Raw genomic sequence first — 18,791 nt, 5'->3', positions numbered from 1 at the left:
CCTTTCCCTTTCTGTTTTTTTCAATACGTTGTTGCACCCAATCTTCTTCCTTTCTCTCCTTTCCCGAAAGACTGAAGTTACAAGTGACATGATGCCAGATTTCTCCCTTGCATGCTGCCTGAGCCCCCCTCACTTTGTCTCCTATATGAACAATTTCTTTTTTTTGCACCCCTTAGGGTTCTGGACCTGCGCAGTCTCAAACCACTGCAAGCCACAACAGGAAGGTGCACTCTGAAGCTCCTTTGGGTGGGAGGAACCATGATGGACTAGCTACCAACAGTGTGACGCACCTCGAACGCTCTGCTGCATACCAAGGCCGCTCTCCTGTATCTTCAGTGGCTCCGCCTCCAGGCCTGCTACAGAATAAGGATTCCCTGCACACTGCTTCTAACATGGCACCTCCCAGGACATCTGAGAATAATTCAAAGAGTTCTACTGTGCAGACTGGGCGTGTCCATACCCATCAACCCACTGCACCAGTCAAGCCCCCACAGCTTCAGCAGTTCTACCATGCCAAATCTGGCAGCCTTCCTTCCTCATCAGCCAATCTCCCTTTCCGAGCAGTGCCTTCTTCAAGGCCTAGAGCACCATACAAACCTTCAGAGCCAGTGGGGAAGACCACACTTCAAAACCCTGCTGATCGTAGTGATGGAGTTACCACTAAGCCAGCAGAGCAGGTTTGGACAGGGCAGACAACCAGGATGCCTGGACTTCCGAATCCAAATGTTCCATTCTTGGCAGAGGTAAGACAGCCTCTGAAGCACCGCAACAGCTTCCCAGCTTATGGCAAAGGCACAATGCCTCCACAAGCAGCAAAACCACACGATGAATCCCCAGCAGGCAAACAAGAGAATCTATACTATGAGATCATCTCTGATTCTCCTGCATACCCTCAAAACCCATGCAGTGCCCCTGCCCACTGGGGTAGTCCTGTCCGCTTCTCAGGATTTGCCCCTCAGCCAGTAAGGTCTGGACAAGAGTACCTATCTACGATCAATGCCTCCTATGGGGTAATCGACCAGCCATGGAGGGAGTCTGTCTTTCCGTTTGGCCCTCCTTTCTCTACCCCAGCACATGATTTAAGCATCCCCTACCCTCCCCACTTTCCTCGTCAATCATACCCTCCCTTCAAGAGCCAACCATCTTGGCAGCAAGCAGCTAGTAGGCCAACAGCGACACGAATGGAAGTACCACCCGATCCTGAGGCGCTGGCATACCAGAGACTTGCTGCTACTTCAGTAGGAGCACCACCGCCATCATCCACAGGACAGTTGCAGCCCTTCTTTGAGAATGGAAAGGTATGCTATAAGTATGTGACCCCAGCAAACAGCAGTGCAGTGGCGGAAGTGGTGGAACGAGCTCCTCCTGTGGGACTACCACCTGTGGCCCCAGCTTGCACTCCTCTACCTAAAGTCCGTGAAGTGGATGAGGTACCTGAGCCCATCTATGTCAATTTCCCTTTCTTCTCTAAGATGGCCACAGAACCCACCAAGTTGGAAAGTCAGCAACAGCAACCAATTCCAGAAACAAAACCAGCCCAAGAAATACCCAAAGTGCAGAGTGCTCAGCCTGAGCCAACAAAGGCAGAGCAGACCTGCCCCCAAGCACGCCAGGATCTGCCTCCCAACCCAGGAAAACAGTCTGATCAACACACACAGTCCCACTATGGTAATATTATCAACAGCAGGCAAGAAGAACCTGGGAGACCAGCCATTGCCCACACAAAGAGCAGGTCTGATCCAGGTTTAGAGAGCCACCAAAGGCCCTTACTCCCTGCTCATCAAAGAAGGTCAGCTGGGGCCTCTTCTGAGACCCAGGCCCCTACTGATATTCCTCACCATGCTTCCGAAAGGATGCCTCGGCCTCAAAAGCTGCACCAGAGCCAGGCTGCCCAAAATCAGCTTACAGACTTTGGGAGACCCAGGTGGCCTTACGGGACTCAAACTCCTCCCCCGGCCACATTGTGGCATGACACAAACAGGAGAATGCCCTCCCCTGGCCTGTACAAGCAAATGTATGATGTGCTACCCTGTGGGAACACTATCCTTAAATTCTACAGACCCCCGCCTGCATACTGGGGACCACCTGGAGCCCATACACTTTCTGCCAGCTACAGCTCAATCATTCCCAACATGGACTATGACGTTCCCATCATAACGTACGAACCCCACTTTGAGAATGTGGTACATAGACCCGGTGTCCTCCCTGCAGGCGAAGCGCCGCATCATGATGCGAGGACCGGAGATGGTGGGAGCACAAGTCGTCAAGGTGGACCTGAGGCAGAAAGTCATCCAGAGAACTATCCAGTGCTGGGCAGCCATTGTGTACCTTATGGCTACCAAGTGTATGGGAACCAGGCCAGCACTATGGCAACTGCTGGGGCTCATTATGGGAATATTGAAAGGAAAGAGGATGGTGTGACCTCTGGCTTTTCTTCTGGCATTCCCACGGGGTCCAGCCCTCTAAGACAAGGTCCTTGTTTGGCTCCAACCTGGACCAGGAGCTACTGCTGAGTGGATGTCTCCCATGTATTTTGAGAGCGGAACCTCTGTGGCCTCAACCCACCTGTGTGTGGGTCAAAGCCCATAATAACTTGCTGGATTTCACTGGAACTTGGAAGCATGGAGTCTGGAATGGAGACAGGGAGTGGGCTGATTACCAGTGCCCTTAGGTAATGGGCTTTCTGCATTCCTACGAACTACTGGTAATGCTTGGGGTTCTACAGACATCCCATCTGATATAGCACACGGTGTGGAGTGGAACTCGTCTCACTTTAAATGGGAAAATATATCCTCACCCAAAGGGTGGCCTTCATCTCGAGGCATGGACTGCTGGCCTGGTGCTGTCTTACGAGTGGAGACAAAGGGTTTTTAAAGAACGTGTTTCTGGAAGATTCTACTAGTAATTGTCTAGTGGAGTGGTCTTAAGTCTCAAATTTGTGTTTTTTATTTTGTACTAGGTACGGTTGCTTTACGAAGTAGGTGTGTTTTGTTTCATAAGAACATGTTTCAACACAAAATCTATCTCAATGCTTCAGGCCTGGGACCTGATGGGTTTACTCATAACTTTTAACTCTGAATAGGTGTTGCCAGCCTTGGAATACAATGTTCTGAGGAGCCTGTTTTGCACTTGTTTTGTTTACTATGTCCATGGGGTAATGTTGGACATTCAGAGACACTCCTTTCCACCCTGAATGAGGAGCTGATCCAATGTCATTTTGTTTCACAAGGCTTTTGAACTGCACTTTTCTGCTAATTGAAATCAAGGAAACATGTTGGGCCTTGAAGACTGCAGACCCCACTGAACACTGTAGCGCCCACTATTCCATATTTGTATTTCTATACCAGAACCTGTGACCTGGCACACCTTCCTCCTCTTGGCCATTAGCCAGTGGGGTGTGATGTATCCCTTAGTACCCCATTGATCCGGCAGATAGAACAGGTGCTTCCACAAGATTCCAGAACACGAAACCACAATTGTGTAGATAATGCCAGCAGATGTCATTTTTAATTGTACTCCCAGCAGGCTGCTGGGGCCCTCCATGAGGGTGTCTTTTTTTAAGGTCATTTCAGTTTTGTTTTTTAGAAAAGCGATCCCATAGGTGAATCTCAAGACCACTGGTGACTTCAAAGGGAAATGTTGGGATCCTAGTGAAGTGGTCTGTCTTCTGATAAGGAACAGAGGTCCAGTCTAGGTGTGCACTAATAACTACATGGGGGAAGAGGTTGCTATTGTTTTGGGAGCAACAACCTTTTGTATATGGGACAGGGATATTCTGTCTTTTGGATCCCATTGCTGGTCAATCCAGGTATTGGAGACCAGTGACACTGCCCTGGGATTATCATCTCTCCAGTGTTCCCTAATGGAAGATTGTAAGCACAACATGTTGCATGATCACAAGAGGATGTAATGTCACTTCCTGGGGAGAGTCTAAGTGGAGACTCTTCATTGGATTCACAGATGTAATATGGCAGCTGTACAAAACAAGACAAGTCTGGTAAGCTCCCTCTATGCCAACACCAGTAGAAATCCCTCATTTGTGATGCATGCAGTGATTGTGTATGAACAGACTTGTGTTCAGTGAGAATCGGATGCCTGTTACAGGAAAAGGCTTAATTTCCATGATTTTAGCAGGGTTACCTCTTACATAAAAAATTTGAAATTTATTTTGTCTGATATGCTTTTCTGTGCTCAAGTAATCCCATGTCCAGCTAATTTTCTCATGAAGTCTTTAGTAGAGGAAGCCGGGAAGCCTGTGTTTGCTTATAAACTCCCATCAAATGGTACCGGATACAGAGACACCTTTATGGAAAGTCACAGAAGAATTGATTTGGGCTAACAAGATATTAGCTAATTACAGTTTGGCTAAGTGGGGAAGGGGGTTCAGCGAAAATTGCTTATTTAAAGAAACCATTTCAGTATTCTTTGTTTTATTTAGTTGTCTGGGGCAGGCATTTCCCCTGTAAAATTGTATTTCCAAGAATGCTAGAGGTAAGATGGCAGCTGGAAACTATTTGCTCTGAGGTTAGGAAATTGAAACTTATGATCTCATAACTGCCTCAAAAGGTTTTGCTTTGATCGTTCACCCACTTTATTTTATTGGAGGGGAGAATTTGCCTTGGTAGTTGTACTTCAGTAGTTTGGGTTCAACATTCCAGGTTGTTTTGGGTTAGCAAGACTTTGGTTGAGACCAGCAGTATCTTGGATCACAGAGAAGTGGCTGCCCTATAATTGTGAGAACTGTTAGCGTGCCATTGGGCTTCGGCTGAATTTTAGGCACATCCCCCATTCCACGTATTTCAGAATATTTGATTTGCCATGTAGATCTCCTGAGCAGCACAACAAGTTGATCTTTGAAGGTGATGTGGACAGTGCATAGCAAGTGGAAGCTTCCACTGATAGCATGTGGCGGGGGAAACACAAATCAGAACTAAATGGCTGATGCTTTTCAGGTTGTTGCCTAGGCCAGTCACCATTTCAAACTTGCCTTTCATCTCCTATGGGTTTGTTCCTGGAGATAGAGAGGAGTGGGGCTCTGACCTAACACACTACTGGAGTGCATAGCTTGTCCTTTGGAACATTCCAGCTGTGGATAAACTAATTTCACTGCCCCTTATAATAATATTGTTGGTCTTTCTTGTGTTTATAATGCCTTTTTGGTCAAGTCTTCTTCCAGAAAAATCTTATTCGTGTTTTCAGATGTACGCCCACCTTGCGAGGGCTTTGACCTTTGCTGCTTGAGCTCTATTGGGCAGACTGGATAGTACTTTCATTGCACTTTGAGCACCCCTAGAAAAAGGAAGGACTAAAGTTGTGTCTAATGGCATTATGAGTTGATCAGCCAGATGGGTGCCTGAGAGTAGAACCTAGGGTCCTCATAAGTCCTCTGTTGGTTATCCCACTGGAATCGGAACTTAAGGTGTTCACACACTGTATTGTGTAAACTTTGCATCACCATAGGAAATGGGTCCAGCCTCTTCATCCTACCTCTGCAACTCGTGCACTTTTTTATGCAAAGAAGCCGGGAACCTGTCCATTAGAAGGTCACTTGACCAGATCAAGGCACTCATCTGAAGTAAAACTGAGTCAACAGACAAGCCTGCACCACTTTTTAAAAAGACGATAGACTTCCTAAAATGTTATGCATCTCAAGATGCACTTTGGCATTGCAGCTCCCACACAGGCACTTCCTAGGCAAGGCCATAAACACCCCTCACCCCCATACAGATTTCTATGTAAATGGCCTTCACAAATGAGCAGTACACAGAACTTTAGGGACCCCATCCTTGGGCAATAGTACCTACTCACATTTTAAACGGAGGCACACCTGTGTGATCTACCTAAGATATACCTCATCAACCCCAGCACATCTACACGAAATAGTACTTGCACACTCTTCATTTATTCACTCCTGAAATGTATTTAACACTAATTAATAATGATATACATGAAAAATGTTACTCTGTAATTATCTGTTTGTAGCATGTAGTGCTGTAGATTCACATGTTTTGCATCACTGCAGCCTTCTAGTTTTGGACTCTGGAGTTTGCAGCTAATTTTCCTTAAGACGTTCAAGTCACAAGACCTGTTGTGAGTTCTCCCTAGGTCCAGAATGCATAAACACTCACGCTCCACCTTAGCTTGCTTTCCGCTCAGCAGACAGTTTTACAGGGGTGTAGTATCAAAAGACAGAGGGCCTCATTACGACACTGGCGGCCGGCGGTAAGCTGGTGGTAACACCGCCAACAGTCTGGCGGTGTTCCGCCAGCTATTATGACCGTGGCGCAATAGCCACGGCCATACAGCTGGCCCCTCCAACATACCGCCAGGCTTCTGCCTGGTGGTCATAATTCCCAGGGCAGCGGTGCGAGCACCGCTGCCCTGGGGATTGAGTCCCCGACTGCCAGCCTGGCCACAGCGGTAAACACTGCCATGGAAAGGCTGGCGGTAAGGGGGACTCGGGGTGCCCCTGGGGGCCCTTGCACTTGGCATGGGCAGTGCAGGGGCCCCTAGGCACAGCCCCATCGCACATTTCACAGCCCGAATTTCGGGCAGTGAAATGCCCGACGGGTACTACTGCACCCGCTGCACATCAACATTGCCGCCGGCTCTATTACGAGCCGGCTGCAATATTGATTGTGTGCATGTGAATCCTTAGCACTACATGCTATCAAAAGATGGTCATATGGTAAGTAACATTTTACGGTTGTAGCATGGGTGGCTGTAGATACACATTGTCTGCATAGACTAATGAGGAAGACCCTCCCCAAAGCAATGGCTAGCTAGCTGATGCTTGAAGAAGTGTTCTTAACACCTCTTGGCCAGATAGAAGCTTGTTGACATGCCAGTCTACACATTAGTACTTAGTGGAAGTGTGTGGCGTTGACCAAGTAGCAGCAAGTATGACGGGGATATTACCTAAAAGGCTAAATGTCTCCCTTTTTACGTGTAGGATGTTCTTATAGAATCACAAGTAAAGTGTGTTTTGTGAAAGACTAAACAAAAATTTATAAGACCTACTGAATGGTTTAGTTATGTCAATACAGTACATGAGTGCTCTTTTAACATCTAGAGTATGAAGCGTCCTTTCAGCTACCAACTCTGGCTGTAGGAAAATGTGAAACGATGAAACGACCTTAGCACTAAAATGTAAATGCAAAATCATTGTTTTTGTCTCTGAGAATGAAGATGTAGCCACAGAAGCTGAAACGGAAAAAAAAAAAATCATCCGCTGCATTTAACACTTTGACATCAGAGCAGAGTCCTAAGTGTCCAAGCACAATGGTGGAAGAAAGCAATCTGAGGTGGAGCCTGTGGTGCCGATGCATTCTGGACCAAGGGAGGAGTCACAGCACTTAAACTTCTTTGTAGAAAAATAAATTGCAAATGCCCAGCCCAAGCACTAGATGGCAGGAGCATGCAGATCATGTGTATCTACAGTCACACGTGCAATGAACACTAATCACCCCCATTCCAGGTTCCTCCTGAGCGTTACACACTTTCCCAGCACATTTGTAGGAAACTGGACCTATGCCTATCCCTTTCTTTCTTACCAGTTTAATTTCCTGGAAGGCCTTTCTACATTGTTATCATCTTCATGTTACCCTTGGGGCTCAAATGTATTTTTTTCCTTCAGGGAGTTGCATTTGCCCATTGGACAGTACGGACATCTTGATAAAGAGACCTTTAGAATCCATTTGTACTAACTTTTGTCATCAGGAGACCGTGATTTGCTTCCAAGTAGATTCGAAACTGTTGAATAGTTTCCTGAATCAAGACCATCCTTTTGGAATATCTTGTAGATTATTAGGGCTACAGCAATTTTGCCCATAGTTTGTTTTTAATTCCTTGCTTTTTACTGAGCACTGCACCATGTGCACTGAACTCATCACTACATGTCAAATTAATAAATTTGTCAGTTTGGCCACTTACATGGAGGTTATAGTTCTGCTGTATCCTCTGTGGGACCTACCTGTTGGAAGTCCACTGTTAAAACAAAAACTTCTCTCCAGTGAAACCTAGGAAGCCACTGTTTTTCACCACATTCTTGGAACTGAACACCATGCACTGGCTTTGGCATCTCCGATCAACACATTTGTCTCCTTTGACAGTTTCAATACTAAAAGCTTGAAATCTTGCTTGCTTAAACCAGTCTCCTGACTGGCCAACTGGTGCCAGAGTTCTCACAGACTATATAAGGATGAGAGACTGAAACAGACAGTAGAAGCAGAAGCACGGTGGAGTCCACACTTATGCCAAAACCAACATTGTAAAAGATACACAAGCTCCCCATCCAGCAACATTTCAAATTCAAAAATCTTCTTTTGACTCATCTAAAAAAAAAAAAAAGTGAGAGGCACTTAGGTGCAGTAGAGATGGTGAATGTGAGAAACCTGAATCATTTGAAGACTCTACTAAGGGTGTTTTGTGCAACTTAGTGTCTGATTGTTGAACTCCTGGCTGATTATCTTGCTTGAAATTTCTTAAGAGTTCTCTTTTTAAGAGGCATGAAATACTTAGCTCTCATAAAGCTATTGATAAAAAAAAAAACGTCCACCACTTAATTTACTATTGAACAAATCAAAGACTCACATCACGAAAATGGTGCCCTGAGGTTAAGGCAATTCCATGTCAATATCCCAAAATGAAAATAATGGGAGTGGCCTGAGCCAGTCCTTGTATTCATCTCCAGGCCTTGTGGGTACCCATTAGCAAGGAGGTAGCACAGCGTGCTAGGGCTGAAAGAGTTCAGAGTTGCTTCTCCTTTGAGATGGTTAAGAGTGGTGGGGAACCAAAATGCAAGACAATGGGTGTCCCAGAGTACCTCTCCACTGGTGGCAGAACACGAGCCCTGAATGCAGAGCAAACCTGCAAAATGCAGGACAGGTAACCACCCTAGTTGGGTGTCACCACTAAGTTGCAGCTTGAGTCCTGTGGCACATCATGCTTAGTACCTGTGCCTGAGGTTGCTTGTGTTTCTGTTCAGAGGAGTAGTGGCCTGGAGGTTTGGGCTGGACTACGCGAATTGGAGCAGGACAAAAGACCGATTTACAAGTGGTTGATCCAGCTCAGAAGCTCGACATAGCAATCTCCAACCGATGAGATTAATTCAAGCATTGAACCGTTCATTTTGTTTGTTTCTCGTTCTTAGGAGTTCTCAGGAGTGCTAAGGTACAGAGCAACATTAGCTTTAGTTACAATTGGGTGCAGTGGTTAAGAGGAATGTTTAAGTACGTATAAGTCAATGCTGCCTCCGGAGCATTGAGGTACCTATGGGCGATATTCCAGCAGGATTATCGAGGTACATGCCAGTGATAATCCTTCAGTAGTATCATGGTGCATGCAAGCTGTACTCTCAGAGGAGTATCAAGATACATGGAAGGGATATATCTTCAGGGGTATTGAGTTACACGCAGGCGATAATCTCTCCGGAGTATCGATGTACACAGAAGGGTATATTCTTTCAGAAGTATTGAGGTGCATGCAGGCAGTAATCCCTCAGGTTAGCTAAGGCACGTAGAAACAGTGGATGCACTTATATTACGTGAAGTAGTTTATCAAGAGTGTTGCGGTACGTAGAAGGAAATACTCCCTCTGGAGTATCAAAATACATGCAGGTGATAGTCCTGCAGGAATATCGAGGTACGTGACGGGCAATATTGCTTCAGCAGTGGCAAGGAACATGGAGGTTTTACTCCCTCAGGAGAATCGAGGTCCGTGGCTAGAGGCTGTCATGGTCTTTCCCTGCTCCAGATGGGAATTAAGGCATCAATTAGATTATGCTGTAAGGAATGGACCTCTGTGATACACCTCCACTGGAAGCTGACCCTCAGGATCCTAACATAGGATATACCACTAAGAGTATTCACATGACCTGCACCCCTGTGATTACCTGCCAAAAGGAAGTGGACTTGGGATCTGAACCTGAGACATGACAATAAGGGTCCCTATTAGGAAGAAATCAGTGTGATTCACCACCATAAAAAACTGTGCCTAGGACTGCAACATGCCACTGGTGAGCCCCAGACCACTGTGGTTCATCACCACCACAAGAAAGATCTGCATATGGGACAGGAAACAGGAATTCTACAGGTACAACACCCCTGTAACTCACCACCACAAGACCAGTCCTGAGACCTGCACGTGGGACGTGGCGCTGTGCATAAGTCTGCGGAAGACACCCCTTCGATTCATTATCGCAAGAATCCTTAAATCAACAATTTGGAAGTAACAGGGCCACCACCCCCAATAGGGTTTCATCCAGTGTTGAGACTTTAATAGGAGCAAGTACTTATTCAAATCAAACACATATAGCATTACACTATCAAAACAGAGGTATCTGTGCACTGGGGACTCGGCTGAAAGGAATTTAGGAAAATCTATGTCTTGCGTGCTTTCTTGAACTGTTGTGAATCTTTCGATTGGATCTTGTTGGTGTCAGATTTCCTGTCTGTACTAAGTTTGATAATATGAGGCATTTGATGAGTATTTAAATTATTTTGAGGATCTAGAATAATCTTAATCCTTCAGTACTCACTTGACAGTGTGAATAGTCGCTCCCGTCAGGATCTAGGTGGTGCTTCTGCTTGGCCATGTCCATAGCTGGATCTTTGGGTCGCAAATAGAACTGGATCACAAATGCCTGCACTAGAACTGGATCACAAACCCACATATTAGAACTGGATCATAACCCCCTTTATTAGAACTGGATTACAGACAGCAGTAAAAGAATTGGATCATGACCCCCTTTAATAGAACTGGATCACAAACCTCTTCAATAGATGTACCCACTCAAAGTGAGACATCTTACTTCAAGAGCTAAGGTTGCTCTGGTGTTTGATAGGAGTTTGGCATCTTTACAAAAAGTGTCTTAGTGGACTGATCACTGAAGTTAGTTGTGCCCACTGCTGTAATATATATATATATATATATATATATTGCTGAGTGCATGCAACTGGTTTTATAAGCTGCCATAGTTTATATTGCTGTGTGCACACACTACGTGCAGCGCATGGATTTAAAGAAGCCAGTACAGGCAGGGATGTATGTAAGGTAGCTTAAACTCTCTCATTTGATCTTGCCTTTGGTCATGGACTGTGTAGTTGTGGGCACTATGTAAAACACTACAGAGCTGAAGCTCTGCAAGACCCTTTGCTCATCATTGAGGGTGGCCGTCACCAGACACCGCTAATTGTTTTGTCTTCTGGTTCTCCTGAGTATTTAGAAAACACCCTGACCAAGTTTATCTGAACCCCCTCTCCTCTGGACCCAGGGAATTTGGATCATTTTATTTTTTGCATGGTAGGTCCAATTTTCAGAGATTTTGTTAAAACCAAAAGGAACAAAAATCAGCCACATAGCATTCTGTAAGCTTTTTGGCTAGTAGCTGGATCAGTTGCTTCCAGAGCAGTTGAGAGGGTAATTACTCATCAGTCCAGGTTTCACTCTTTTGGGGTCACAGCCGGTGCTCATCCTTATTTGATGACCTCAGATTTGATGCAAATGGTAGTATTGCCAGTCTTGGGCTGTTTGCTGTTTTTGACATCATCAGCCATGCCATCCTCTAGTGTAAGTGAACAGGTATTGGAAAGATTGTTTGCATTGGTTGGCCTCTTGGTAGATAAAGCTCAGGCTATGTGCTTGCCATCATTTTCATCCAGTGCCAGACCAGCCTTTTGTTGGGACATTTTGGGCTAAGCCCTTCCCTCATCTTGTTTCATAATTAACTTAAGCGTCTGACTAAACTTATATATTTGCACAACTTCAATTTTTTTACAGGTATGCAGAAGATGCCACATTCGCCTTGGGTTTTGGAGAAGATAGATGTTGCAGCACAGACATTTTCAAAAATATATAGTTTTTGCATGCAAGTGGTTGAGGTGTTATTGTCTGGAGCTAACATATGACAAGATGGAGTAAGTGGTTGTGGGGCAGGGTGGGGTTAAATGAAGTCTGATCTTTGGTTTGTAACAGGAGGGACTATGCACTTACCAGACACTTCCCCCAGCCCCCACCCACCCATCTGGAGTCCTGGCTTTCCTAGTGATCAACAGTGTGTGATGAGGGTCATATTAATTAATGTTGTTATATCTCCGTTCTCTTACATGTCAATATTAGCTGCGCTTAAGTATATGAAGTATAGGAACAACCATAATTAAGCAAGCTTGTTTTTTACGTTGCTTTCAATATCAATCAGGTGTTATCCTAGCACCATAGAGGGCCAGGAACAACTATAGAGGGATTAGGTGGTATTATGGATGCCATTAGGATGAGGTTACCTTTTACTACCATAGCAGGTGAACCAGAGGGAGGAAAAGGGAGGGGTGGTATCTTAAGGAAGAAGCCAAGCTGGCCGTAAAGGGAAAGATTTTGTACTATTTGTTGGGAACGACTTACCAAAAGTAACAATTAATTGCAACAAAGATCAGAAGGGCCTGTAATTGTGATGGTGCAAAAAGTAAGCATTTTCTGCTGACCAAGTTATGTATCACTTTTCACTATTCTTCATAGTCGCTGACTTTTGTCTCCATAGACAAATGAAAAGTAGTTGACTGGCCTTGAGACAACTGTGGAGATTTACAGCTTGCTGGTGCCTTTGCAGGCCAGTAAAACTGTACCATATTTATTCACAAGTCTTAAAATATGACTGACTGTGCCCCAACCCTAGAGAATGTTCAGAGCTCCTGGCATGCTGGAAAGTGTCCAGTTATTCTTAAGGCCAGTTTGATCCTTTCTGGTCCATTCAAGACAGTGGTAAGCACTGAATAGGTATAGACATTCTGTCCAGAGCAACACAGCCCAGGATTCACAGATGCCTTCCTTGCTGGGCACACTGCCTCGTCTTTATCACTACCTGTTACTTTTTTTTTTGTGGATTTTGTGCTGCTCTCTGAAGTCACTCTATGCTGGGTCTGGTACTGTCAATACTTGTAATATTTGTGTACTAAATCTTTTTAAAAAAACAAGAAATGGAAAAAGGAGCAAAGAGACAAATTAACAAATAAAAGTTTGTGACAGGCTTTCTTTGTGTGTCAGTTATTGGAGTAACTAACATCCTTCATGAAGCATTGGTCCTAATTGTGTTTGTGTGTTTGCGGACGGAGGGGCTGTTTTGACCTGTTGTGAGGTTATTTTAGTAGCTTTTATGGGCATGTTATTTTAGCCGTAGGTCTGCAGCCTATGCTCTTTAGCCTAGAAATAATTCATTTTTTCTGAGCAGAAGCTCTCTTTTGTGGTGATGTTTTATCTTCCTTTATCATACACTTTTAGCACAGAAACTGTTTTCATTCCTTTTACTCCGACATTCTTGTCCTGTGCTTTGCTCAAAGTGGTCTCAAGTATGTTTTCAGTACAAAGTGAAACACTGCAATCTTTGTCACTTCATGAGAAACATACGTGTTCTTATGTTGGGGCAGGATTCTCAGATCATCAGCTGTTTTATTATACAACATTCCTCTACCCCCTATAGGTTAGAGGGAGAATTCCAGCCAGAAAATTGCCACTGCCTGCTGTCGCTTCTCTGCAGCTATCTACTGAGACTTGGCGTCAATAAAATATATGAACCAATTTCTGTTTCTATTTGCATGTGTGAGACAAATGTAACCGAGAGAAAAGGATGAGATGTGTTGTACCACGATTTCCCTGAGAAATCAGAATGTAATGCACAATGCTGCCACAAATCGCCGCCACTTTTTAGGTGCTGGTGAGGTACTGCTATCTGGCTGAAAGGGTTAGGTCGACACTTGTCACACAGAGTGGAATTTCACTCAGTTTCCCACAGCCTGGTGGTGGTGCTACCAGAATCCAGCAGTCTCATTTAGTATGAGAGCCAAACACGACATGGTGCCACCAACATTTGGCCAGGCACTGAATAAAGGATCTTCCTGAGTATCTTGGTCTCACTATGTGCTAAAGGTACCCCAATACTATATACAGAGACATCTGTTATTGAGAATTTTCTCCTCAACTTGATAGGTAGCATCTATTTGAGTCTGAAGGTTGTTCAAGCTTGAACCTTAAAAGGATTAATCCCCAGTTGGTGTCCTTATCTCTGAACCAGTATACTCACCATGGCAAACCCACAACTGGCGGTAATTGCAGTAAACAAGAGGCTTTCCTCACTAATCATTTATTAAATAATGGCCTTACAGCCTGGGGGGATGCTGTTACATTTGTGGTTGAGGCTCATCCAGCTTATAGAACAGAAATGTTCTACTCTTGGGTCAATTATCCAGCAGTTGATGGGAACATTAATGCATTTCATCATTATACACATGCAAAATCACCTGCACAACACAGAGCAAACATACACATAGAGAAACCTCTACCTTTTCAAGACCACCAAAATCGCTTGATGGCGCCCTACCCCAAACAACACTGCGTGTTAGGCTAGGTCCTCTGAGTAATGATGGTCCGACCTGGCCTCAATTGGCCACATATACACTGCATCCTGATGCAGGAACCTTGATGGTAGCCGAGGTTTGTCGCTTATACATTGAGCTTGTAACAAGACATAGACTCTAAGCACAGTTTGTAATGCAAACAAATTCTAACCCAGCATGTACTGCTCCAGCACAACCACACGCAGTCACACCAGACTTCAACTCTGCAACAGTGCATTCAGTCATGGGTAAAGTACCTGCCGAATGTGAAGAAATTCCGTTTTGGTTATCTAGAAAAATAAACGCGTTGGAAGCTGTGTTTCCCCATATGGGACTTCAAGATAAATACAGAATTCTCACTATGTGCTTGCCATTTGGAATGGTTCCCGTAGTGAATAACTGCAACACTTGGGGCACGGTATTTGCAATGCTGTACACTACTGCACATGGTACACCAACACTTGCCAATCTTCCGGGATTGTTAAAACAAATTCCAGATTAATTTGAGGTTGCCCCGGCCCTGGACTTGGTAATGCAAGTAATGGGGAATTTTGCTTCACTGTCCTCAATAATATTAAGTAACCTTAAAGGGGAGCAGTAGCCCTAGCAGTGGGCATGCAGGACCGGAATGTTCCAGTATAGGATCAAGAACGCAAGCTGCCAAAAATGATTGATAAAACCTATCTGAGAATAGGTCGGGATAGTTTGGGAGCCAGACCAAGTAAACCACAGTAAAAAGGTAAATCCAATAAGGATCCTACCAAGCTAGCAACTGAGGGTTCTACAAAACGCAGGGATAAACAAAAACAAACATTTAAAAAAGACGGGGGAATCTCCGCAATCGGAGACCCATGAGAGACGCTATAACCTAAAAAAGGGGATAATATAAAAACTCTGGCTAGATATCAATATACTGATACACACCAATCATGTTCCTTTCAGGACTCGCCAGATAAATGCAGTGAGAGAGGTTTGGTGATCAGAACATCGGACAGAGTACGTGAAACCAAAAAAAGATTCACAAACGCTGAGCAGAAGTTTCAGTGAAATAAGAGAAACTTCCACAACAAAAACCCCAATTTAAAAAAAAAAAGGTGGCAGCTATTTCTGCGCAAAATGCCACGCAAGATGAGTTTTATTGAAGGACAGGAACTGGGCACTGGCTCTGATAGCGCAGCAGAGGTGTCAACAGTTTGCTGGAATCTTGTAGAGCCATCTTGAGGTAAAAGCAACTGACAACTTTATAGAAGGCGAGACTGGGGACATGCGTTTTTCTACCCCACCCTCCAATAGGGTATATAAGATGGAAATACAATTAGAGGAAGACAGTGAGCACACAATTGAGATAATATTTGGGAAATGGTTAACTGCCATTTATGACATTTTGTTGGCTGAAAAGGATTGACTGCCAGAATTTGTGAAGTCCCGCGGGTGGGGAACAGATCATTAAGCCTTCTTCTCGCCCCTAGTATTTATAGAATTAGTTCAATCATACTCATTCGGTTGGGCATTGGCACAAGCCCCCGCGCTGTTTCGCAACCATGTTGGATAGGATAAAGATTCTTCCCGCCACATAATACCAGTAAGGTCCTCGACCTCAATATCCTATTAAGCATGAGGCTAAAGCTCCTGTGTGAGATTCTTGCACAGCTAGAGTACCAGGGTCTAATTGAGCCCTATTTCTCACCAATGAACAATCCTTTATTTCCTGTTGCCAAACTGTACCATTCATATAGAATAGTCTTAGCTTATAGACATTCAAATAGTCATACACGTGCATTTGCTACTCAAAACTCGCACAGCACTCATTAACAATATAGTGCGCAAACATACAAAACAAAGTTGGATATTTCCAATGGCGGCTTCTGTCAAAATATAGCACTTGAAAGCAGGGATCTAACTGCATTTAGCACTTTAGTCTTGCAGAAACATTTTCAAGGCTTCCACAGGGGTAAAAAAAATAGTCATGGGCTGTTTTCAGCTTGTGACACTTCCATTTTACACAGCATTGACCCTGAGGCATTGTCCTATGTTGATGACATCTACCTAACGGATGATGATCTCATTCACCACCTGAAATGGGTGGCCCGCTTTGTTGCGGGATTTGTCTTAATGTCCTGTTTTTGGGATATGAGTTGTCAGATGAAGGCGCAAGAGCCTAGCGCCCCACTTTCTAGAAAAGTGTGGACAATTGCAAACACCATAAAAAAAGCTCCAGTCTTTATTGGATTTTTTAAACTTTCGCAGAACTTACATTTCAGGTTATGCAGAACGCATTAAACAATTATATGATTTAATGCGCCCTGACTTTTCAAGCAAATAGTAGACAGTCAAACATTCATTCTCCGAGAATTACAAGACATGCTTGCAGCAAAACATTTGCACACAAGGGACAACAAAACACATTTGGTCATCAGAGTAATTGTTGGTGCCATTGGTTTCACCTATGTAACATTTAATGAGGGTGATACCGTCCCTATTGCATACAAATCACTCTTATACGCCACATCTGAACAATGTTTTGCTCCCACAGAAAATATTCTGACTGCTGTTCAGATGGCTGTCATTAAAGAGAGACCTCTAGCTCTGAGGAAATTAATTATTGTTGTCTCTCCGATTCCAGCCTTAGAGGCTGTCACAAAGGTCAGTGTTCTGAATGCTAAGGCATTACATCCACGTTGGATTCCATGGGCAGCGTCTCTGACAGCCACTGATGTAGACTACATCTTCGATCCAAAACTACAAACTCAAAAATTCCTTCAATACGAAATGGAATATCCAATACCGGTAAACCCTTTGCCAATTCACCAATATCAAACGATTATTTACACTGATGGATCAGCCTAACCAGCCATAGGCACAAAACATCAATACTCTTCGGTGGCTGTGAGTGGCTACATGATCGATGGTGAATTACATCCACAAAACACATACAGACCTTAGGGAACGGCACTGCACAACTAGCAGAGCTCAAGCGTCTGGTAAGGCCATTGGAACACATGGATCCAGAACAGCTAATGCTGATAGTCTGTGATTCATATTACTGTGTCCAGTCCTTTAATAAATACCTGCATTACTGGCGTCAGAGTGGTTTCAGAGATTCAAAAGGCAACACCATAAACACAGATTACTGTGGGGTAAAAGTAGCGGTCTGAAGGAAACTCTACCCAATGCCCATGTAGTGCATTCATTGGGACATCAACGTATAGGAGTACAGTTGCAGGCAATACCTTGGCTGATGAAGCAGCCAATTCAGGAGTAGCTACTGCTTCTGTTGCTGCAATAACTTGTTCACAAACAAGGTTGGATGATGAAACACTTGCTGACGACAAGGCATTACCAAAGACATATCCTGCCAGATATTCCTACCGCATAGTTAGCCTAAACACTTCCCTAGTAACAATACCAGAGGTGGGTGATCATGTGATCCTCAACCAAGATCAGAGATATGAGTTGATAAAAGCGTCACGAGGGAGTTGCTTCTGCCCGTGAATGTGTGGCGGCTACTATTTCATTATTGCAGAAACGCTATTGGTGGCCAGTTCTAGACAGAGACAAAAAAAATGCCCTTTGTTGTGACATTTTACAGCCAATAAAAAGGTCCACCATTAAACGCCGACCGCTGACACCCCTTCTAATTTCAAACAAACCATTACAATGTGTATACCTGACCCATTGTGGTCCCCGACACCTGATGGTGCATACAGATATATTCTAGTCACTGTCGACTCGTGCTCCAGAATTCCATGGGTCTGGTCACAACGATCAGCTGAACTGTTATTAAAGATTGGCAAGTCTTTATCGGTACATATGCAGGTGCGTCTTTCCGCTCGGACCAGGGCCCTGCTTTTGCCTCAAGGGCATTCAGGGACACCATGGTTTTGTTAGGGGGCCAACTACATTTTTCATCCCCCTACCATCCAGAGGGTAACAGTGTGGTGGAGCAGAAGAATTGAGACTTAAAGCAATCCTTAACAGCGAGAGTAACAGGCATGGGTCACAGTTGGCTTAGCCATCTGTATGGAGACCCGAGAGCACTTAATAATCTTCCCAGAAGGTTCTTGGGAGGGTGCACCCCATATGAGGTGCTATTGGGGACACAAATGTATGTTCCAGATCTTGATGGCTCTGGCCCTGGGGTGGTGATGAACAGAGGAGTGGTCACTATCCTTTCCATTGTCCAATTTCGCACCAGAGCAGGGGCTGGAGGTCCCTTAACCGTTGTAGACTGGTTTATGCAAAGGGGGCACCAAATGTGCCCTTCAAAGCATACCAGTGGCTTGGGGAGGCTACTGCTCCCAATATGGTCTGGGAGTATGGTATGGTCTGGGAGTCTGTCAAACACAAACTCCACAGCACCATAATGGCTACACTGAAAACTGGGAAATTTGGTATCAAACTTCTCAGCAC

At 44.6% G+C, this 18,791-nt stretch overlaps 1 protein-coding gene across 4 annotated transcripts in view; it reads left to right on the top strand.

Moving 5' to 3' along the window:
- Positions 1–13,019, top strand: part of ARHGAP33 (Rho GTPase activating protein 33) — a 293,765-nt gene extending 280,746 nt beyond the window's left edge. For all 4 annotated transcript variants that reach the window (XM_069201127.1, XM_069201126.1, XM_069201128.1 and 1 more), the window contains one exon: positions 177–13,019. In XM_069201127.1, coding sequence (XP_069057228.1) covers positions 177–2,513 — 2,337 coding nt within the window. In that variant the 3' untranslated portion in view covers positions 2,514–13,019. The remainder of the gene's footprint in view (positions 1–176) is intronic.
- Positions 13,020–18,791: the final 5,772 nt, after the last annotated feature.

The sequence above is a fragment of the Pleurodeles waltl genome, chromosome 7 (genome assembly GCF_031143425.1).
Source record: "Pleurodeles waltl isolate 20211129_DDA chromosome 7, aPleWal1.hap1.20221129, whole genome shotgun sequence".
NCBI classification, from domain to species: Eukaryota; Metazoa; Chordata; class Amphibia; order Caudata; family Salamandridae; genus Pleurodeles; species Pleurodeles waltl.
This window is presented reverse-complemented; position numbering and strand designations above follow the sequence as displayed.